Source organism: Myotis myotis, unplaced genomic scaffold, assembly GCF_014108235.1.
Source record: "Myotis myotis isolate mMyoMyo1 unplaced genomic scaffold, mMyoMyo1.p scaffold_m19_p_25, whole genome shotgun sequence".
Classification (NCBI taxonomy): Eukaryota; Metazoa; Chordata; class Mammalia; order Chiroptera; family Vespertilionidae; genus Myotis; species Myotis myotis.
The window spans coordinates 2,954,119-2,978,342 of record NW_023416330.1 but is presented as its reverse complement, the minus strand read 5'-3'; the positions used below and the strand labels follow the sequence as shown (position 1 = coordinate 2,978,342).

Here is a 24,224-nt window from a genome sequence, read left to right as displayed (position 1 = left end):
GTTGGTTTCCTCCGTCACTGAAGCAAGCAAGCCTCATGTTAGTTTCAAGCTGCCTGGCTGCTGGCCGCCATCTTGGCTGGCAGTTAATTTGCATATCTCCCTGATTAGCCAATGGTAAGTGTAGCAGTCGTATGCTAATTACCATGTTTCTCTTTTATTAGATAGGAGGATACCCAGTTAGTTTCTCAAGTGGTGTACCATTATGGCGTTACATCCCCAGCATTAAGTTCACTTTGTTGCACTCTTCTTCAGTACCTGGTATTGTCCTCCTTTAAGGTTCTGTCATCCAAGACAAAATGACATCTTATTGAGATCTTAATTTGTACTTCCATTTGCAAGGAGATTGAACCTCATTTCATGGTTTTTGACCATTTCTGTTTCTTCTGTGAAAGGTCTCCAAATATTCTGTCCATTTTTCTATTCATTAATTTCTCCTATGGATTTATTTTTTCATATAAATAACCACACACCATATATAATTATATATAGTTTGTTTTAGGTAGTAAACATTTGTTCACATGAACTGCAAATGTATTTTCAGTTTTGTAGCTTATTTGTTCACTTTTATATTATCTTTTTTTTTTTTTTAATATATTTTATTGATTTTTTACAGAGAGGAAGGGAGATAGAGAGTTAGAAACATCGATGGGAGAGAAACATCGATCAGCCGCCTCCTGCACATCTCCTACCGGGGATGTGCCCGCAACCCAGGTACATGCCCTTGACCAGAACCGAACCTGGGACCTTTCAGTCCACAGGCTGACGCTCTATCCACTGAGCCAAACCGGTTTCGGCTTATATTATCTTTTGATAAACAAAAATTCGAAGTTTTAATATGGTCACATTTATGCTTTTTTCATTATGATTATTTTTTGTGTGTGTTTGAAGTGCTTCCCTACCCTAAACCCAAATATATTCTCATATACAGTCTTTTTATAGTTTTTACTGTTTTGCTTTTACATGTATGTCTTTAACCAATGGAATATATTTTAAAATCCTACATAATAAAAGCCGAATATGCTGTGTCCAATTGTTTGCTCGACCATTCGACCAGTCGCTACGATGTGCACTGACCACCGGGGGGCAGACGCTCCGACTGGTAGGTTAGCTTGTTGCTGGGGTCTGGCCGATTGGGACTGGGCAAGACGGGCCGGGCACGCCCTGGAGCCCTCCCGCGATCCCTCCCCGGCCCTGATCATGCACTAATGGCGTCCCTCAGCCTGGCCTGCACCCTCTCGCAATCTGGGACCCCTTGGGGGATGTTGGAGAGTTGGTTTTGGCCCAACCACTGCAGGCCAGGACAAGAGACCCCACTGGTGCATGAATCAGTGCACTGGGCCTCTAGTATATATATATTAAGTAAAGACCCAGTTTCATCGCCCCCCCCCCCCATTTAATGTGCTCCATCCCTGATAAAATGACATGAATAGCTTGTCCATTTGCTACTTTTAACATACATATGTGGGTTTGTTCTGGCACTCTACATTCTGTTCTGCTTATTGCTGTACCAATATACACTACCATAATTAACACATTGTTTGCGGGTAGTTTTTATCGCGCGCTAACAGGTGGTGCAGGCCATTTTTGCTAATTTTTTGCACAAATGGCAACGTTCAGTAAAATTACGATAACTTTAGTTTACATATCTATACGTTACCTGCATTCTACCGCTAGTCTATAAAAAATGTATTAATACATGTCCCGCGCTCTACTACCAGTCAACGTAAAACGTATAAGTAAAACGTATAAATACGTTTCCCCCATACAATGTGTTAAAACAGCTACATATGTTTTCATATAACAGGTAAGTCTCCCTGACTTGGTCTCCTTTGAGAACACAGAGCAGCCTTAAGGCGTCCTGCTCAGACCTCCCTTTGAAAACGAATTTGCCACAATGGGTGGAGTTCCTTCACAGCCTCCAGTTTATTTCATCTTCTGGGTCTGTCATGGCATTTGAGCAGAGGTAATGCTTTCTGTAGGCAGCTAACCAATATCCGAGCAAGGCAGGGCTGGTAGGCCTGGCCATTTCTGCCCACTGTGGGAACCTCCACACAGTCTTTGCCCTGGATTTTGCTGTTGGTCAGGCCAAGATTTTCTTATAGCTGCGCTGCGAGTCTCAAGTTCTTCATGCCAATCCTTCCTCCCTCACCCATGTGTCAGGGCTGCACCAGTCCAGAGGCACTCCCTTCCTAATCCAGCTCTCTCTCTTCTTCCACATTGTACACTTCTGACCACATTTCAGCAACTGCCTCAGAGAAGATCTGTATTGATACAAAGGTCTTGGCTATTCTTGGTCCCTTGCTCCTCCAAATTTAAACATCAGATTGTCAAGTCCCAATGCAAAGCAAAACAAAAACACTTTTGGGGGCTTTTTCTTCATTGATATGATCTTAACTTTCCCCCCTTTCATCTGGTTTATGTGGCAAATTACACTGACTGACTTTCTAATGCTAAACTAACCTTGTGTTTCTGGGATAAATCCAGCCTGGCCACGATGATGTAATAGAATCCTAAGCTTATTTTGTTGAATTGTTTGTTGATATTTTTGCATATATGTTCATCAGTAAGAAAGGCTTATCATTTCCATTCTCGTGCTTCTGTCCAGTTTTGGCATCAAACTGATGGTAGCCTGATAAAATAAATTGGAATCTGATTCTCTTTTTCTATTCTCTGAAAGAGTTCACATAAAAATGATACCGGATTTATTTAACATGTTAAGCGCCATGTCAGTCACCCGTGACTGAAACGGAAAGACAAAAAAAGGCTTGGCGCTTAACGTGTTAAATGTCTGATGGGAACATCACAGCCTGAAGTTTTCTAGGTCTTAAACTTATGATCCAATTTATTTAGTAGTTATAGACTACTCGGGTTTTAAAATGCTTTCTTGTGCTGGTTTCATTAAGCTATATTTTTCTATTAATTTGCCCGTTTTTCAAAAACTTTGGGCATAAAGTTATTCCTCATAAAATCTTTTGAAAGTCAGTAGAATCTGTAGTGGGGTCCCCTTTCCCATTAAAAAAATTTTTTAAATTGATTTCAGAGAGGAAGGGAGAGATAGAAATGTGAATGGTGAGAGAATCATTGATTGGCTGCCTCCTGCACATCCCCCACTGTATATTGAGCCCGCAACCTGGGCGTATGCCCTCACTGGAATCGAACTGTGACCTCCTGGTTCATAGTCAACACCCAACCACTGAGCCATGCCAGCCGGGCAAGATGCAACATCTTTATCCAATGTTGATATCTTTCCTTCTCCCAGTGTCAGTACCTTAGAACACTAGCTCCATTTAGCCTTGCTGCCAACTCACCCATGTTCATTCCATGTGCCCCAAGTCTGTATGAGCTGTACAAGTGTGCGGTTTTTGTTTTTTTTTGGGGGGGGGGTGTCATTTGTTTCCTCTCTTTTTTAGTTAGGTTACCTTACTATATTCTGGACGCTGCATTTAAGACTCACTTTCAGAAATATTCTAAAAGAATCTCTCACTTCCAGATTATTCTGAAAGAATTTTTTAGTTGGGACATGGGGTTTTGAAATTCTGGGGTCACTTTATGTAATACTATAGGCCCAATGCACAAAATTTGTGCAGGAATAGGCCTTCCTTCCCCCAGCTGCTGGCACTGGCTTCCCTCTGGCACCTGGGACCCGGGCTTCCCTGCAGCACCCGGGACCCAGGCTTCCCTTGAAGCCCCGGCTTCATCTGGAAGGATGCCCAGTCTAATTAACATATATGCTTTTATTATTATAGACTAGAGGTCCAATGCAGTGTTCATGCAAGAGGCTTGGCCTTCGCAGCTGCAGCAGCTTGCTTCAGCCCTCACAGTCCTGGCTTCATCTGGAAGGTCGTCTGGAAGGACATCTGGAAGGTCGTTTGGCTGTCTGGTCTAATTAGCATATTACATGTTTATTGTTATACTCATCACTTAGATTTGTTATTGACATTTTGCTATTCTTATTTCATCTGTACTCTCTACTTTCAAAACATGTTAAATACATTTAAAAAATTTTTTTTTTGTTTTTTAAATATATTTTTATTGATTTCAGAAAGGGAGAGATAGAAATATCAATGATGAGAGAGAATCATCGATTGGTTGCCCCCTCCATGCCCCCTACTGGGGATGGAGCCCACAACCCAGGCATGTGCCCTTGACTGGAATCAAACCTAGGACCCTTCAGTCCGCAGGCCAATGCTCTATCCACTGAGCCAAACCAGCTAGGGCAGTTAAAGTTTTTGAGAAGGAGTAAGAGTTCATTGCTTTAAGAGTGATTAAATGAAAAAGCACCCAGCCTGCTGCAAGGCCCAGAACCAGCAATTTCGTGTTATCAGAAGATGCCAGCAACCCAGGTCAGGAGGCATAAGCTATTCACTTGCTCCATTGGCAGCTTCGGGTGAGGGCAGAGTCCTGATCTGCAGCATTGGGGAAGGTGCTCCAGAAAGCAGCAGAGACAGAGGAATTGGTTCAGGTGAACTGAGCACAGTAAGTGCTGAGAGCTATTGGGAAGAAGGCATTTGTTTTGTTTTTTTTTTAAAGTAAATCTTTATTGTTCAGATTATTACATTTGTTCCTCTTCCCCCCCCCCCCCATAGCTCCCCTCCACCCAGTTCCCACCCCACCCTCTGCCCTTACCCCCCAACTGTCCTCATCCCTAGGTGCACAATTTTTGTCCAGTCTCTTCCCGCATCTCCCACACCCCTTTCCCCACCAAGAATAGTGAGTCCATTCCCTTTCTATGTCCCTGATTCTATTATAATCACCAGTTCATTCTGTTCATCAGATTATTTATTCACTTGATTCTTAGATTCACTTGTTGATAGATGCGTATTTGTTGTTCATAATTAGTATCTTTACCTTTTTCTTCTTCTTCTTCCTCTTCTTAAAGGATACCTTTCAGCATTTTATATAATACTGGTTTGGTGGTGATGAACTCCTTTAGCTTTTCCTTATCTGTGAAGCTCTTTATCTGACCTTCAATTCTGAATGATAGCTTTGCTGGATAAAGTAATCTTGGTTGTAGGTTCTTGGCATTCATCACTTTGAATATTTCTTGCCACTCCCTTCTGGCCTGCAAAGTTTCTGTTGAGAAATCAGCTGACAGTCGTACGGGTATTCCCTTGTAGGTAACTGAGTTTCTTTCTCTTGCTGCTTTTAAGACTCTCTCTTTGTCTTTTGCTCTTGGCATTTTAATTATGATGTGTCTTGGTATGGTCCTCTTTGGATTCCTTTTGTTTGGGGTTCTCTGCGCTTCCTGGACTTGTAAGTCTATTTCTTTCACCAGGTAGGGGAAGTTTTCTGTGATTATTTCTTCAAATAGGTTTTCAATATCTTGGTCTCTTTCATCTTCTGGCACCCCTATAATTCTGATGTTGGTATGCTTGAAGCTGTCCCAGAGGCTCCTTATACTATCTTCATATTTTCGGATTCTTTTTTCATTTTGCTTTTCCGGTTGGGTGTTTTTTGCTTCTTCATATTTCAAATCTTTGCCTTGATTCTTGCGCTCCTCTGGTCTGCTGTTGGGAGTCTGTATAATATTCGTTATTTCAGTCCGTGTATGCTTAATTTCTAGTTGGTTCTTTATCACAACATCAAGGGGCTCATTAGATTTCTTGATTATCTCAATAACTTTATCGGCGTCTTCTAGACAGTTCTTGAGAGACCTTAAAAGTGTGGTTCTGAACTCAATATCCTCCATTGACAGTTTTGTCCTGTTTCTTTGTCTCCGCATTTTTTATGCTTTCTTGGTGCACCCCCTAGTGGTCTTTGTGCGCAGTCTTGTTGTAGTTAAGCCTTGATTGTTGTAGTTAATACTAGGGGGATTTGACCTCCAGGCCAACTGGCTGTGAGAATCAGCTGTGTCTGCAGTGGGAAAACTTCTGTCCTCTAGGGAGGTGCTAATCTAGCCTTTGACTGAGGCTATCCGGCAAATGGCTCTGTGCAGGGCTTGGGCGGAGCAGGTCGCACGGGATCAACAGAGCGGGTGGAGGGAGCAGTTATGGCTGCTCTCAGTCCCGTCCCCAGAGGCTCCGCCTCTCAGAGTCCCAGCAACCACTGCAAACCTCGCAGAGAAAGCTGCCCTCACGTTCCGACCGATGCCAGACAGTCCCGCTTCTCCCGTTTGAGTCTGGGTCCCTAGAGACTCACCCAGAACTGGAGCTCATAATCTGAGACTCCCTCCCAATTGAAAACGACAACCGCGCCCTCAGCCACCAGCCCGCTCCGTGCGTACCTCCGCACCTTTGTATTTTCCGCACTGCGCCTCTTCTGAGTCTCGTATGTTGTCCTCTTTCCTTCTAGTTGAAGAATTTCCCCGCAGCCAGTCTTCCTGTGGTTCTGGGCGATGTCCGTTCCGTCTTTTAGTTGTATTTGTGAAGTGGTTGTTCGAGGCAGCTAACTCCGGTGTTTACCTATGCCGCCATCTTGGTTTTCCTCGGAAGAAGGCATTTGTTTTGGTTTGGTTTCTAGTCTGTTCAAGGGCTGGTTTACTTCCATTTCACCCTCCATCCTAGGGCCCCACCATTCAGGTTCCCAGTGAAACTGGGGTGTGGCTACTAAGGTTCCTTAACAGTGACAGCAAGAAAAGCACGGTCAACTCTCAGCTGCTCCAAATGACCTCTGCATTTCCTTTCTCCTCTGGACCTTGGCCTAGTGATTTCATGAGCTGGTCGGCTCTCTGACACTTTATGCATTTGTATTTTATCCAGTTTTGTTTTTATTTTGAGCAGGCAAGTTTGTCAAAATTACATATTCTGTTATTACTGAAAGTCCCTCTAACTGTGGGGAGAGTTCAAATTACTGAATCAAGTCTTATAATGATTATTCTTTTTTTCTCTGAAGATTATTTTGGCAAGATGTACCCACTGTCTAATTTATTGATATAAAGTTAATATTCTAAAACAATCTCTGTACTACTTGTAGTTGTCTTCTTGGTCACTCCTTGACCATTAGGTTTTGTTGTTCCTATAGTTTTCAATTTCATTAATTTATGTTTTTCTATATCCTTTGAATTTATTCAGTTTCTCTTACTTAAGTTGTATATTAGTATTTTCTAATTTTGAATATCCTTTCTTATTTGATCTATATAGAAATTTAAACTTTTCTAAATTTGGAATCTTTTGTGATCCTTTTGGTTGTTGCATGTATATACATACATATATAAAATCTTTTTATTGATTTCAGAGAGGGAGAGAGAGATCTATCAACTATGAGATGGAGTCATTGATCAGCTGCCTCCCGCATGCCCCACATGGGGATAGAGCCGGAAACCCATGCATGTGTCCTGACCAGGAAATCTGTGACTTCCTGGTTCATAAGTCGATGCCCAACCACTCAGCCATGCCGGCCAGGCTGGTTGCTGCCTTCTGACATTGGTTGAGAGAAATGATCTCTATGATACCGATTCTTTGAAATATGATGATGTCTTCCCATAGCATGTGACCAGTTTTCATAAATTTACTTTTCTTTAAAAGAATATGCATTCTTATTTTGTATGAATTTTTCTACAAGTGTTCATCAGATCAAGTTTGGTTTTGTGTTCAGATTCTAGGTCAGGGGTGGGCAAACTTTTTGACTCGAGGGCCACAATGGGTTCTTAAACTGGACCGGAGGGTCGGAACAAAAGCATGGATGGAGTGTTTGTGTGAACTAATATAAATTCAAAGTAAACATCATTACATAAAAGGATACGGTCTTTTTTTTTTTTAGTTTTATTCATTTCAAACGGGCCGGATCTGGCAGGCGGGCCGTAGTTTGCCCACGGCTGTTCTAGGTCTTTAACTGATTTTTTAAACTGCTTTGCCTCCAAGGCATAGTAAAACACCTAGCAGGATGGTAACACCTATTTCTCCATGTAGTTCTCTAAATTTTTGCTTTATGTTTTTTGATGTTATTTTACTGAGGAAACATAAACAATGAACCAAACCATGTATCAGTCTTTGTTAAAAAAGAAAATGTTGCTACAATACATATACAGCTATAAGAGTTTCCTTTTGCTATTTCTCTGGTATCTCTTGGCTCTCGAAATTTCTGGATTTGTTTTAGATGCATTTCTTTAAGAAGCATATAGTGGACTGTTAAAAATCTAGTCTAATGACCCAAGATTTTTCACAAAAGAATTCAATCCATTTACAACTAGAATTATAACTACCATATTAAGTGCTTATTTATCCTATCCACTTTCTCTCCTGTGTCTTTTTTTTTAAAGTTCTTTTTTTAAAAAGAAATATTTTTATTGATATCAGAGAGGAAGGGAGAGGGAGTGACAGAAACATCAATGATGACAGAGTGTCATTGACCAGTTGCCTCCTGCACATCCCCTATTGGGGATTGAGCTGGCAATCCAGGCATGTGCCCTCGACTAGAATCAAACCTGGGACTCTTCAGTCCACAGGCCTATCCACTGAGCCAAACTGGGTAGGGCTCTCCTGTGTCTGTGGGTGTGTTTTTTTCCCTTTCAGTTTTGCCACTTCAACATACACTGTTGGAACATATATTAATTTGTTTCTTTTAAAGGCAGCACTTCAAATTTTCAAGATCATACTTAATCAAGCCCAAGGTTGGTCCATATCCTTACACTCGTTCAGAATAAAGCAAAATCTTAACACTGGTATCATTTCAATGACCAACCTTACATGCACTAGGCATCAGGCGATAGGTTACCTAGAATACTAGATATTGTCTCTTCCTCCAGCAAATTGGACAGTTTTATACTACCGACATTTCTTTAGATTTACTCAGTTGCTTACTATTTTCTTTACTTACTATTATTTCCTACATCTCAGACTTTCTGGGATAATTTTCCTCCTCCTTGAAGCATATCTTTTAGAAGTTCCTTTAAATGAGGCAATTTTTATAATAAATTCTCCATTTAAAAAATATATAAATATGTCTTTATTTCACCTCACTCGCAGATAATCCATTTAGCAAAGTTATCTGAATCAAAAAAATTTTAATATTAATATAGCATTTGATGGTTGAAAACGGAAAATACTATTCATACAAAGAAAGTGATAAATACTATCTTAATTTTGTATAGCATTTCTCAGATGAATGTCTGAAATATTTTTTTTTTAAATATGGTTTCTTAATTTTTTAATTTTTTTTAGAGCTAGGAAGGGAGAAGGATAGGAACGCTGATGAGAGAAACATCAATCAGGTGTCTCCAGCATACCCACTACTGGGGATCGAGCCCACAACCCAGGCATGTGCTCTGACCTGGAATTGAAGCAGCGACCTCTTTTATAATGTATCCTTTTACTAGATACTTAAAATTATCCTGAGAAGTTCACCTTTAAGAAAAGTATTTTATGATACTCATTTTTTCTTTTTTATAGGCAAATAGGTTACATTTTCTAAGATTTGTAATCACTCACTCATTATTACTTTGGCTACATCGAGGATACCTGGTATCTGCTACCTATGTAACTAAGGATGTGCCACTTCAACCTCTATCTTGTTCAGCCTGACTCTTTTTATAGTTATTAAAATTTCTATAGTGTTAAAAAAAAACCCATTGGTATAACTTTTAGTTTAAAAGAATTTTTTATTAATCAGGATTCTTAATTCCTTCCAGCATGTTTGATAACAAATCTTTTAAAGATAACTAAGTCTTTGTCTGACATATCCTATATAATAAAAGGCTAACATGCAAATAGACCGAATGGCGGGACAACCGAACCGGTCACTATGATGTGTGCTGACCACCAGAGGGCGTGTGTGGAACATGGCAGGCGTTGGTCACAGTGGGATGGTGGAGCAGGTGAGCGGGGGTGCCAGTCACTGTCATTGGGGTGAGCCTCTGGTGGTTACTGAAAATTCTTTGCTTCCCGCGTGCCACGGTCCCGCCCAGCGCTTGCACCTGCTGCCAGCGCCGCTGTTTGCACCCGCTGCCAGTGCCTGGCACCAGTCCCAATCACTCAGTACCATCAATGGGTGCGAGCAGTGACTGCCGGCCCTGATTGCCCCTGAGGGCTTCTCCACCCCCACCCTGCTCCTGAGGGGTGATTGGAGCAGTAGCCACCGCTCGCACCCACTAATGGCGCCGGCCCTGCTCTTACCCGCTGCTGGCACCGGCCCCAATTGCTCTGCACTGTCAGCGGGTGCAAGCGGGGCTGGTGCTGTCAGTGTGTGGGAGCGACGGCAGCGGGGCAGGGCTGCTGGCAGACAGAGGACTGGGGGCTGTGGTGGGAGGGGCCGAGCAGGGGTGCAGAGGATGGGCCAAGACCTGCCCTTGTGCCTACCACAGCCTCACGGCCCACAGTTCCTTTCAAGGTGCACAAATTCATGCACTGGGCCCCTAGTTAATATATAATTGATAATTTAGTATAAAAGTTCATTATTTTTAATAATGTTCCAGTAAAATAAGTTAGAAATCCGTGAATAACAGCTCATTAAATTAACACTTAATTTATACAGAGAAGAAATGGAAAATTCTGTCATATTCAAAGCTAGAGTTTGGCTAAGAGTTGCGAAGTTTTTCATATACATCTGTAAAACATACACACTCACACAAGCACACACACGTGAACATGCGACCAAAGCACAGAGTATGACAGGGAAGGAAACTGAATTGTCATATCTTTTCTTAACAGCTAAAAGGAGAAGTAGTCTAGAATAGAGCAAAAGAATCTCAATCTTAATGACCATATACTCTTAGCAGGGTTTGTAAAAATAAGTATATTCCCCCCAAATACAAATATTTATAAATTACTTGTATGACACATATTACACATAACAAAAAACCCACAAAAAATATAACTTGAAAAAGGAAGAACTAGAGATAAAGCATGTAATATTTTTAAGTAGTTGTTATTAATGGCAAAATAACATTTACTGTGCACGGATAGGTGTGTGGATGTGAATGACAGTAATGCGACCCAATGTAATTTAATGTGTTACCAATTAGACTGCTGTCCCATTTAATTTCACAATGTGGCTGAAAAGCAAATGCTGGGCCTACAAGAGCTGTTGGGCTGATGACTTCTATTTTTATTTTTTTAAATGTGGTTCTCTTTTATTTTTTTAAATATATATTTTTTTATTGATTTTAGAGAGGAAGAGGGAGGGAGGGAGAGATAGAAACATCAATGATGAGAAAGAACCATTGATTAGCTGCCTCCTGGCCTTCCACTGGGGATTGAGCCTGCAACTTGAGCATGTGCCCTTGACCGAAATCAAACCTGGGACCCTTCAGTCCGCAGGCCAACGCTCTATCCACTGAGCCGAACCAGCCAGGGCTGATGACTTTTATTAAGTGCTGACAGTTTGGGTCCCCCTCACCCTGCAACAAAAAAAGTTCCTAGACAAGAATTTGTCACTCATTAGGGAAACAATCCCAGGAGGCCCCAGGAGAGAGTGAGGAAGTGAGAGGGAAGGATGGAAGGCAATAATACTGTCAAATGAATGGATATTTGCATTAAGCAACTGGGAATTAGTCCCACTGGGGCCACTCTGAGAAATAACAGTGCCCTCTCACTGAGCGCTATGTATTTACGGACCAAATCCTGACCCCCACTGCTAAGGACTGCCCAGCCTGGCCACCTGCAGGCCAGCACGCTCTGGATCCAGACGACACCTGCATAAGTCCGAGGACTGTGTAACTGCACATGAGCTAGAGCAGGCCCAGGGCACATGGCGGGGCACAGACAACAGATGCCACATCTGCTGTGCCTGCGTCAGGGAAAATTAGCTTCAGTCTTGGTTTCTTTGCTTTGTTAGATTAGAAAAGTTAGAGTTGACAGTTTTAACTAATACTGTCATTTCTTGCCCCAGCTGGTTTTGCTCAGTGATAAGAGTGTTGACCTAGGACTGAAGTCTCTCAGGTTCGATTCCTGGTCAAGGGCACATACCTTGGTTGCAGGCTCAATCCCAGGCCCTGGTCAGGGCGCGTGGGAGACAACCAATCGATGTCTCTCTCTCACATCAATGTTTCTCTCTGTCTCTCCCCCGCCCTTCCACTCTCTCTCTGAAAATTAATGGAAAAAATATCCTTGGGTGAGATTAACAAAAAAATAAAAAATAAATACTATCATTTCTTTCTACTTTTCCCACAGGATACTTCAGATATGTATGTCGTGACTTAAGACCATCTGACATATAGATTGTACGAGTGCTGGGATCAATCTATCAAATATTGATGTAATTTCATCTTTTCTTGGATTAAAATGTACAAATAGAAGTTCTAAAATTTTCCTGCTCTAGCTAAGCCGGTGTTGCTCAGTGGTTGAACGTCGACCTATGACCCAGGAGGTCATGGTTCGATTCCGGGTCAGGGCACATGCCTCAGTTGCAGGATCCATCCCCAGTGGGGACATGCAGGAGGCAGCCAATCCATGACTCTCTCTCATCACTGATGTTTCTATCTCTCTCTCCCTCTCTCTCTCTGAAATCAATAAAAAATATATTAAAAATAAATAAGTAAGATTTTCCTGTCCTATCTACTGCAATACAGTACCTTCCGTGCCCCTTGAGGTGTGCGCTCCCCTTCTGGCCATCACTGGACCAGAGCATATAGAGCCCTGTCCAGCGCTCAGCTGGAACAATTCATTTCACTCCAGGGTATATCTGGACTATTCTAAATGAGAAAATACTAGTAACACACAGTTCTAATATATAGTTTTAACATCTATCACTTAAGGAGGAGCTGAAAATTTCAAAAACACTCTTCACAGAATTCCCTGAGTGGGTATCTTATTTCCCTGTGTCTAAAAAATTATACAAAAGCCCAACTCCATCTTGGAATTCAGTTTAACTAACTCGGATTAAAATGCTCTGACTTCCCATAGTTGGTGGTGTGAAAGGCAGATGGGTAGACTTGTTTCCATTGCTTTTACAAAAATAAAAGCTCTACAGAAACATTTTTCAAAATCACAGCTTCCTAAAGGAGTTACATATGAGAAATTAAAAACGCATTTAAACTTTCCTTAACAAATAACTACTTAACTGAATTCCAGAAATGTGACACAAAGTTATAAAAATCCATTTTATTTAGACTGAAATGAGTATATTATTTATTTAGTTTTAAAACAAACTTAGCCTTCGCCCACATGCTCAATGGTTAGAGCGTCAGCCTGTGCACCAGAATGGTGGGGATGGGCAGTTCGGGGGTGGTTGGGTGGGGGTGGGGGGAGGGTAGCAGGTTTGATTTCCAGTCAAGGGCATGTACCTGGGTTGCAGGTCTGATCCCCAACCCTGGTCTGGGTGTGTGTGGGAGGCAACAAATCTATGTGTCTCTGTCACATAGATGTTTCTCTTTCTCTCTCGCTCTCTCCTCTCTCCCCATTCCCTTCCACTCTTTCTAGAATCAATAGAAAAAAATCCTCAATCCTTGGGTAAAAATTAAAAAAAAATAAAATAAAATAAATTTAATCTATAGTTTAATTGTTAATATCACTTTGAGTAAACTTGAACAAATTCTGAGGTTTACTGTACTAGTTTAAGAAATCCATTCTGTGTAGAAATACTGTTATGTTACTTCCTTTAGAGTTTAAAACTTCAGAATTGAATCACTTTAGCCTATTTAAGACTTTTTCCTCTTTATTTTTTTCTCAAGACTTTTAAAACCTTGCATAATATCCTGCAAGAGTATTTTGATATATATCAACAAAATTCTACCCCGCTTTCCCCAATAATAAAAACATGTTTTTTTAAAGTGTTGCTTTTTAAATTACGTGAAACTAAAGAAAATTGGTTACTGGCTTTAGCATCGTCTTTGGAGAAAAACAGCCTCTGCTTGACCAGCTGCTGCCATGCCTTACAGAGGTAGGGTCTGTAGTCCACACTCATATCGCTCGGGCGCTTACCGGCAGAGGAAGAACCTTCCGTGGAGTTTGAGGTTTTCTGCATTATACTCTGTGTTGTTGCAAAAAGAACCAAGCGATACTCATTAACAAGTTTCTCTAAGAGATGCGAACACTTCTTCAGAGTAGACTCCTGTAAGTTAACACTTTCTCCTCCATTGGCTCGGTCTATCCAGTAGAAAGCGGACAAGCTATCCAAAATCAAAAGGCAGAGAGAGGGGTGACTACAAAACATGGCTTCTAGTGAGTAGAGTGTAAGCAGCAACTGGCTGCTACTGCAGCAGTACACCAAGAAAAACCTGCCAAGGCAGTATTTTATTATTTCTTCAGAACTCTGGGGTAGTCTATGCTCAAGAATTGTAACAAGCCGAAGCAGATCAAAGTGGTAATCTGTATCAATAAATAAGACTTCTATTTCCAGTCCACCTGCTGATTGTGGAAGAATGCACCGTGCTGTTAAATGATAAAGCATTTCTGTTTTTCCTGTTCCTTCTGGACCATGAAATTCAAGAATATCACCTGTGTAAAATGTAAAAATGTCAGTCAAAATGCAGCAGCACAGTAAGAGTAGGCTACAAGTGAAAAGTCTGCAAAAATGTTTAAAAAGACATTTGCTGGAACATAAAAGAAAAATCTAAGTCCATTTGCCAAACAGATCTGTAAAAGCACACACAAATAAACAGGGAAATCGTCATTTGAAAAGCAGAATGACAGCAGTCTGTGGGGATCTCCTGAGAACGGGTCTGATAGACTCACAGTGAAATGGTGATGTGGAGAGTTAGGAATAAAGTGCCACAGATCCGGGGCCTTTCAAACACTACTGATTACTAAGGTGCACGCTATTTCTGGTAATTGACCTCCCTATATCCATTCTCGCCTTTTCCCTTACATATGAAACCCCAATTGTGGAAGGTAATGTGCCCAACTTAAAAAACGATTTTTCTTAGTCTCCCTTGCAGAGGGGTCACCAGGTATCTCAACTGTAGACAGTGAGACGTGCGCAGAGCCTGTTGGGATTTCTACGTTTCGCTTTCCTGACCCAGCTGCCACTTCTGCTCTTCTGCTCCCTTCTTTGGAGGTGAAGAGCCATCTTGAAAGAGGAGGGAAGGTGGACCCTCAGGGGCAGACCCTAAGGAGGTGGAGCAGGAAGACAGGAGGTACCCAGGACCAGTTATGCATAGCCTGCCTTGACGCCACTTCTGATTGAGGAAAACAAGCCTCTATCTGATAAGCCACTAGGCTGGACTTCTGTTACATGCAGAGGAAATAATCCCCAACTAGGGTTTCTCAGTGTTATTGGCATTATGGGCAGAGCAATTCTTGATAGTGCAGTCTTACATGAATAGGGTGGTAAGAGCCGCAGCTCTCAGGTCTTCCCTGCCAGTAGCATCCGTCCACTGTGTTTTACATTGCCACACTGCCGCAGTCACTCTCTGCTGTATGAGTCTCCCAGGAAACTGCTCAGGAGAATGACACCTGCATTGTGAATTACCCTCCTAGCATTATTAATCAGTCACCTACTCTGAACTTTGAAGCCTGCAATCTCTCTCTATACAGTTCCAGCATCTCTTCCACTGAGAAAGTACAAACTAAAACACCTGGAACACGGTCCTGCCTCCACAGCTTCTCAAAATCCACCCAACAGTGGCCTTCCAATTCTTGTTAAACTAAAATTACTGCGATTTGATTTATGGCTGAACCACAGAATTGAAAAGTTTTAAAATGCAGATTCTTAGGCCTTTGCAGATTACAGAGCCTGAAAATCCAGTTACTTTATTTCCTGTCATTATTAATAAACCATTAAATGTTGAAACAAATAATGTGTAAGAAATCTAGCAAGTTGTTACCAACCTATAAAGTAGTATAAAACTTCAGCCAATTTCTTCTACAATCTTTCATATAATTTACAATTCAAAATGGTGTGAAACTATGTTTACATTAACAATTGTTCATGGACACTTTTATTAAAAGCTGACATAATGACTATAACTATACTCAACCCAGATGTTCAGTTTACTCTCTGCTACCATATTACTGGGGAACTAAGCTGCCCCCAAATGAAAGTCTTTTACTAATAATATAGGAGAATGAACTACATACACAAGATGAAGAAACACTGACACAGAAGCACTATTAATGGTAGTGCAGGAAAGTCAAAAACACTTTAGCAAGATGAGTCTGAAATGGTTTGCAGGACACAGTGGACTGTGCAGAAACTTGATGGGGAACAGTAGCACCCTGCACTAAATCCTCCTCCCACGCCCAGAAGAGGAGCAGAGAGGCTGATGAGCACTTCACAAACGAAAAGGGACTTCTTCATGGTAGCACCGTGGATCCTAGTAACAATACCAAGGGGTGAATAGCAAATCCCGTCATCTTCCATGATCGCATCTATCGCACTATATAATTTACTTCATTATATTTCTTGTTGACTACTTTAAGGTTGGGACTTGACTATTCTATCCCCAACACAAACACAGTATCTTTTTCATCAGATGGTTTTCTTCTTAAGAACTTCTTGAGAGACATCTAAACAATGAAAATATAAGTCCCGGTTGGGGGAGGATTACAGGCCCCACAGTCAATGCTGGAACATGGATTTTGAAAGGAAACAGGTCTACCAATAAGTCACAGGTGGGACTTGAGGGGTGGCTTTGTTTAGCAGAGCCCAGCAGGTGTGAATGCCCATGACCAAGGCCTGGAACAAGGGACTATCAGCCCACGGAGCAGGAACAGGAACAATGCGCCCAGTGCTAGTCTAGCCCCGCCTGCTGCCCCTGCCCAACAAGAGCCAACACTCAGCTTCTGTCAGGTCTTCAGCCCCTTCTCTGATTCCTAAGGTGATGGTAGTGACTTAAAAGTTCTGAGACAGGCTCAGAAGTACCCACACAAATCAATACTTAAGCACATAGGGATTTTTCATTTACATAATTCATGTACATATCTTAACATGAATTTACCTTCCAAGTGGTATGTTGAGATGGATCTCCAAGACTCACAAAATAAAAATGTCCTACAGCCGCTAGGACTTAAGATTCAAGACAGTACTAAGATGCTGGACACAGAGGTCTGGGAAAAAGCTACATAGAAATAGAGAACAGCTACAGCGAAAGAAGTCAGAAAAAATAGAAATTTCATAGAAAAAACAGGAGGAAAACAGCACAGAGCACAGAAGCTGTCAGGAAAGTGAAGTGGTACTAAGTAATATTAATGAAGCAGGAAAGACCTAAAAGTGAGAAATGGGAGGGGAAGGTAGGGACAGATCACAGACTGGGTCCTGGACAGTGGCCTTAAAGCAGTAAAGGTGTAGTTTGCAAAACCACTTTTAATATAAATATTAGTTTATGAACCAAACTTTAAGAATGGAGACACTCAGAAGATGGACTGTCAGGCACTGCAGGGAACATTCATGCTGTTCAAGGAACAGCAAGGAGAAACCAGGGAACCATGAGGAATTACAGAAAGCATACAATGGTTTACGCTCATTGGCAAAGTAAAAGAATTCAACAGTAGTTTCGTGAGGCTGGCGAGTGAAGTGAGGACCATTTAAGGTAAGGGAAATGTAACATATTCTGAAGAAAAAGGGAAGGGAGTTCTCGAGGAGATAAACATACACGATACTGGCCAGAGGGTAACTGTGAGATATGTCTGGATATTTGTGGAATTCTTGGACTAAGAACAAAAAAATGAAAAATTTGCCAAGTATTTTCTTTGAGAAATGGGTGGTGCTTATAACAAATTTCAGCACAACTCGAAAGAGTAAGTCTTCGAGAGAGCTTTCCTACATGGTTTGACAAGGAAAACAACTGATGCAGTAGGTGGATTCCTTAGCTCTGTGGTTTGGCATAAATGAAACTGAAGCAAAGTTTAAGGTTAAGTCCTTGGTTAAGAGGTTATTAGGTATATAAAAATACTCTTCTCCCTTTATAGATTAACTAGAGGCCCAGTACACGAAATTTGTGCACGGGTAGGGGGGTAGGGTCCCTAGCGGCTGCAGCTGCCACCGGCCCCACCCCCTGGTCGAACTCCCGGTGGAGGGGACAATTTGCATAGTAGGCTTTTATTATATAGGATAAGCAAAGCAGATAAAAAGGTCATTTATAAAAACTGGAGAAGTAAAATCTGTAAACTTGTAAATTACACATGAATATTACCATTAATGTCATTGAATTAGGTTCCCTACAAATGTTCAATGATGAACTGAAATCAGTTTCACTGATGTTATAAACATTTGCTATCTAATCATAAGATCAAAAATGATATCCAAACTTTACACTCTATAGAGGGAACACGGGCCTTTCAAGTGTATTTGAAGTCACTAGCTCATATGTTTCCGTGAGCTGCTACCAAAAAAATGCACCCTTGTCCAATGAAAGTACTGGGTATGACAATTGGTAGTAAAAAAACAAACAAACAAAAAAACCTGTACAGTTTGGCACTTGGCAAACTAAATCAGAAAATCTGGATGGTTTGGCCTTGCTAGCTACTCTCACAAATAGAATGCTGTAAGGGGTTTGGATAACAGATTGTCAGAGTGAGTTTATGAATCTAAACATCCTTCAAAATGAGGAAAAGAAAAAAGCCTAAAAATACATCATCTTGGGACCTACCTACTAACTGTATAACGAATATGTGGAATTTGCAGATTACAATCATCACAGAATAAAGAGGTCATTATTATCCGAAAAAGCTATGGTTAGTCCTAGCCTGTTTGGCTCAGTGGATAGAGCATCGGCCTGTGGACCAAAGGGTCTCGGGTTCAATTCTGGTCAACAGCCCTTGGTTGCAGGCTCCTCCCCAGCCCTGGCCCTGGTCAGGGCTTGTGCAGGAGGCAACCAATTGATATGTTTCTCTCACATCGATATTTCTCTCTCCTACTCTCTCTAAAAATCAATGGAAAAAAATCCTTGGGTGAGGATTAAAACATAAAAAACATGTATATGTTTACAACAGCATTAGAGACTCCTATAACCCCTAAATCTCTTATTGCTTCTACTTGAGCTTCCCTATGACAATTTCTAATAAAATATTGTTGTTGATAAGTCATCTTTATAATCCTAGTCTTGTGTCTGCCATTGCTCCACTGAGTATTCATCGCACTAGTGTTACAGCTCTAAGATGTATGATAGTTTTGAGAAAACTTTGTAGGTGACCGAACAAGATGGTATTCCTAAAGTACCTATAAATATAATATTCAAATGTATAAGCTGATTTGCAATCCCATGTTTCAACATCAATTTCATAAGGTTCAACTTATCCTTTCCAGCAGACAGAATAGAAAGGCACCTCAATCTTTTGTCTAAGAGGTTTGATCAAAATTTGTCTTTTATTATTGACGAGAGGCCCATGTGCATCATAGCGATGGGTCATTCCGCCGTTCAGTTGATTTGCATATTAGGCTTTTATTATATAGGACTAGGGGCCCGGTGCACGAAATTCGTGCACTGGGTGTGTGTGTGTGTGTGTGTGTGTGGGGAGTGTCCCTCAGCCCAGTCTGCCCCCTCTCACATACTGGGAGCCCTCAGGTGTTGACCCCCATCACCCTCCAATTGTAGGATCGGCCCCTTGCCCAGGCCTGACGCCTCTGCCAGAGGCGTCAGGCCTGGGCAGGGGACCCTCATTTTCCCCCATCACTGGTTCTGTCCCCAGCCCAGGCCTGATGCTTCTGGCCCAGGCATCAGGCCTGGGCAGGGGACCCCCAGACCCCTCCGATTGCTGGCACTGCCCCTTGCCCAGGCCTGATGCCTCGGCCAGAGGCGTAGACCCCCATCTCCCCCCGATCACTGGCTCTGCCCCCCGCCCAGGCCTGAGGCCTCTGGCCCAGGAATCATACCTGGGCAGGGGACCCCCATCTCCCTCTGATCGCTTGCTCCACCCCCCGCCCAAGCCTGACGCCTCTGACCCAGGCTTCAGGCCTGGGCAAGGGGACCATCATATCCCCCCAATCCCCGGCTCCGCCCCCCACCCAGGCCTGATGCCTCGGCCAGAGGAGTTGACCCTCATCACCCTCCGATCACCAATCACCGGATCGGCCCCTTGACCAGGCCTGAGGCCTCCGGCAGAGGTGTCAGGCCTGGGCAGGGGACCCCCAGCTCCCCGCGGTTGCAGGCTCTGCCCCTGCCCAGGCCTAACACCTCTGGCCTAGGCGTCCGGCCCGGGCAGCGGGGACCTGCAGTGGCAGTGGGGGGCGCCGCGATCGTGGGCTTCGCTTTAGGCCCAGGCAAGGGACCCCTAGCTCCTGGGACTGCCAGCTTCGACCATGCCCAGCTCCCATCGCTGGCTCCACCCCTTCTTCCTGCTATCACTGGCCAGGGCAGAAAAGGCACCTGATTCTCCGATCATGGCTGGGGGGCAGGGCAAAGGCGGCCCCAGGGCCACCTTTGCCCTGCCCCGCAGCTCTTAGCTCCCCCCTGGGTTTCCGATCACTGTCAGTGGCAGGGGGCTTCTTCCTGCTTTCCCTTTCGCCTCCCTGCATTGTGCCTACATATGCAAATTAACCGCCATCTTGTTGGCAGTTAATTTGCATATAGCCCTGATTAGCCAATGAAAAGGGTAGCGTCGTACGCCAATTACCATTTTTCTCTTTTATTAGTGTAGATAGTTTAGAATTTTACTTGCTAATAGACCTGTTCTGTAAGAAATATTACAGGGGCCAAAACCGGTTTGGCTCAGTGGATAGAGCGTCGGCCTGCGGACTGAAAGGTCCCAGGTTCGATTCTGGTCAAGGGCATGTACCTGGGTTGCGGGCACATCCCCAGTAGGAGATGTGCAGGAGGCGGCTGATTGATGTTTCTCTCCCATCGATGTTTCTAACTCTCTATCTCTCTCTCCCTTCCTCTCTGTAAAAAATCAATAAAATATATTTAAAAAAAAAAAAAAGAAATATTACAGGGAATCCTTCAGGTTGAATGAAAGCACAGTAGACAGTAACTTGAATCCAACTGACTTCATAAAGAACAGTAAAGTAACCACATAAGTACATAGATAAGACAGCATAAATGTGTTTTATGTCTGAAACTCCTTTTTTCATCTATCTGATTTAAGAAGCAATCCCAATTGTATTAACAATTTTAAATGTTTATGGACATACAATATATACATATGTAATTTGTGTTTTGTTTTTGTTAATCCTCACTTGAGGATATTTTTCCATTGATTTTTAGAGAGAAGGGAAGGGAAGGGAAGGGAAGGGAAGGGAAGGGAAGGGAAGGGAAAAAGAGAGAAACATCGATGTGAGAGAGACACATGGATTGGTTACATCTCACGCGTGCCCCAACTGGGCCAGAGATCAAGCCTGCAACCAAGGTACAGAGGTACCTGCCCTTGACCAGAATCGAACCCAAGACGCTTCAGTTCATGGGCTGATGCTCTACACACTGAGCCAAAACAGCTAGGGCAAATATGTCATTTGTAACAGCACAATGCAAGGGGGAGGGAATGGAGATATATGGTAACAAAGTTTTTGTAAAATACTGAGGTTAAGTGGTACTAATCCAAACTAAATTGTTATAAATTAAGATGTTAATTGTAATCCTCAGGGACCACTAATAGAAAAAATAATCTTTTTTAAAAAGTAAAAAGGATGACAGGGAATTAAAATGGTACACTAGAGCCGAAACCGGTTTGGCTCAGTGGATAGAGCGTCAACCTGCGGACTGAGAGGTCCCGGGTTCGATTCCGGTCAGGGGCATGTACCTGGGTTGCGGGCACATCCCCAGTGGGGAGTGTGCAGGAGGCAGCTGATCGATGTTTCTCTCTCATCGATGTTTCTAACTCTCTATCTCTCTCCCTTCCTCTCTGTAGAAAATCAATAAAATATTAAAAAAAATGGTACACTAGAAAATGTCTATTAAACACAAAAGACAATAAAGCAGGACTAGAGAAACAAAAAGCACACAAGACATATATAAAACAGACAACAAAATGGCAGTCATAAATCCTATCTTACTGGTAAATTCACTAACTATAAATAGTTTAAACAGTCCAAACAAAAGGCAGAGATTGGAAAAATGGAATAAAAAAACATGATCCAAGAATAGGCTGGCTATAACGGGCACACTTTACAGTCCCAAGTTACAAACAGGTTGATAGTAAAAGGACTGAAAAAGACATCCTATCTAATAAAAGAGAAACATGGTAATTAGCCAAACGTCCGCTACCCTTCCCATTGGCTAATCAGGGCGATATGCAAATTAACTGCCAGCCAAGATGGCGGCCGGCAGCCAGGCTACTGACACGAATAGGAGGCTTGCTTGCTTCAGTGACGGAGGCCTCCAACATTCCCCGCCTGCCGCTGCTGGGCTCTGAGCTGCTAAGAAACACTGTTACAAATATAGAAGCTAAACAAAACCCCAGAAACCTGTTTTCAGTCAGCCAGGATTGCAGAGCTGGAGTCGCAACAAAGTTTCAAATACAGAAAGTAAACAAAGCCAGAAACCTGCTTTTAGCAGCGAGGTCTCACAGCTAAAGCCAGCTCTCAGCTACAGTGACAGCCATAAATCCAAGAATAAAAAAAAAAAAGGAAAAAAGGAGCGGTTGGGAGCTTCAGTCACCCGCCAGCCTGAAAACGACCCTCAGCCCCTCACCCAGACTGGCCAGGCACCCCAGTGGGGACCCCCACCCTGAAGGGTGTGTGACCAGCTGCAAACAGCCATCATCGCCTCATCCAGGCTGGCCAGGCACCCAAGCGGGACCCCGACCCTGATCCAGGACACCCTTCAGGGCAAACCAGCTGGCCCCCACCCGTGCACCAGGCCTCTATCCTATATAGTAAAAGGGTAATATGCCTCCCAGCACCGGGATCAGCGGAGCTGCGAGGCCTCCCGGCACCGGGATCAGCGTGACAGGGGGAAGCGCCCAAACCCCCTGATCGCCCTGCGGCTCTGTGTGTGACAGGGGGCGGGGCCACAACCTCCCTATCCGCCCTGCTCTGTGCGTGACGGGGGGGAGCTCCCCAACCCCCTGATGGGCCCTGCTCTGTGTGTGACAGGGTACGGAGCCCCAAACCCCCTGATGGGCCCTGCTCTGTGCATGACAGGGGGCAGCGCCCCAACTCCCCAGTCGGCCCTGCTCGGAGCCCGACCAGGGGCTGCGGGGCAGGCACCTAGGGATTGGGCTTGCCCTCTGCCACCTGTGAGTGGGCCTAAGCCAGCAGGTCATTATCTCCCGAGGGTCCCAGACTGTGAGAGGGCACAAGTGGGGCTGAGGGGCCCTCTTCTCCCCCCCAAGTGCACAAATTTTTGTGCACCGGGCCTCTAGTCTACACTAATAAAAGACAAACATGCAAATTGACCATACCTTTGCTATGCCTTAAGCCATGCCCACCAGCCAATCAGAGCAACTATATGCAAATTAACCCAACCAAGATGGCGGCCGCAGCCACGGAGCTGGAGCAAGCAGGAGGCTTGGTTGCCCCAATGAGGGAGGAAGCCAAGCTTCCCGCTTGCCGTGGCCCGGCTCTGAGCTCCACTCAAAGCAACAAAGTTTTATTATTTTTTTTTAATTTTTTAAAAATATATTTTATTAATTTTTTATAGAGAGGAAGGAAGAGGGATAGAGAGCTAGAAACATCGATGAGAGAGAAACATCGATCAGCTGCCTCCTGCACACCCCCCACTGGGGATGTGCCTGCAACCAAGGTACATGCCCCTGACCGGAATTGAACCCAGGGCCCTTCAGTCCGCAGGCCGACGCTCTATCCACTGAGCCAAACCGGTTACGGCTAGCAACAAAGTTTTAATTATAGAAGGTAAATAAACCCCAGATACCTGCTTTCAGCTGGCCGTGGCCATGGAGCGGGAGCGAGCAGGAGGCTTCCCTCCCGCCCGCCCTGGCCAGCTCTGAGCTCCTCTCAAGGCAACAAAGTTTCAATTATAGAAGGAAAATAAAACCCAGAATAAAAAGAATAAAGAAAAAAAGGAGAGGCTGGGAGCTTCCATGGCCGGGGGGCTTGGCCAGCCTGAAAACGGCCCTCAGCCCCTCACCCAGACTGGCCAGGCACCCCAGTGGGGACCCCCCACCCTAAAGGGGGTGTGGCCAGCCTGCAAACAGCCATCAGCCCCTCACCCAGGCTGGCCAGGCACCCCAGTGGGGACCCCCACCCTGAAGGGGGTGTGACTAGCTGCAAACAACCATCAGCCCCTCACCCAGGCTGGCCAGGCACCCCAGCGGGACCCCCACCCTGATCCAGGACACCCTTCAGGGCAAACCAGCCGGCCCCCACCTGTGCAGCAGGCCTCTATCCTATATAATAAAAGGGTAATATGCAAACTGACCCTAACAGCAGAACGACTGGGAATGACTGGTCACTATGACACACAGTGACCACCAGGGGGCAGATGCTCAATGCAGGAGCTGTCCCCTGGTGGTAAGTGCTCTCCCACAGGGGGAGCTCTGCTCAGCCACAAGCCAGGCTGACGGCTGCCAGTACAGCGG

The 24,224-nt window shown here is 43.7% G+C and overlaps 1 protein-coding gene across 5 annotated transcripts in view; it reads right to left on the bottom strand.

The window, feature by feature from the left end:
- Nucleotides 1-24,224, bottom strand: part of XRCC2 (X-ray repair cross complementing 2) — a 171,855-nt gene that overhangs the window by 123,689 nt on the left and 23,942 nt on the right. The window contains exon 1 of one of the 5 annotated variants that reach the window (XR_004975232.1): nucleotides 6,224-6,691. The exons of 3 other annotated variants lie outside the window; for them this stretch is intronic. Coding sequence is in view for 1 of the 2 variants with exons in the window: in XM_036356096.1 (XP_036211989.1) it covers nucleotides 13,591-14,309 (719 nt within the window). In the remaining variant the exon portion in view is untranslated. Of the gene's footprint in view, nucleotides 1-6,223; nucleotides 6,692-13,316; nucleotides 14,310-24,224 lie in introns of those variants that run through there. One more of the 5 variants, XM_036356096.1, reaches the window with a different exon arrangement.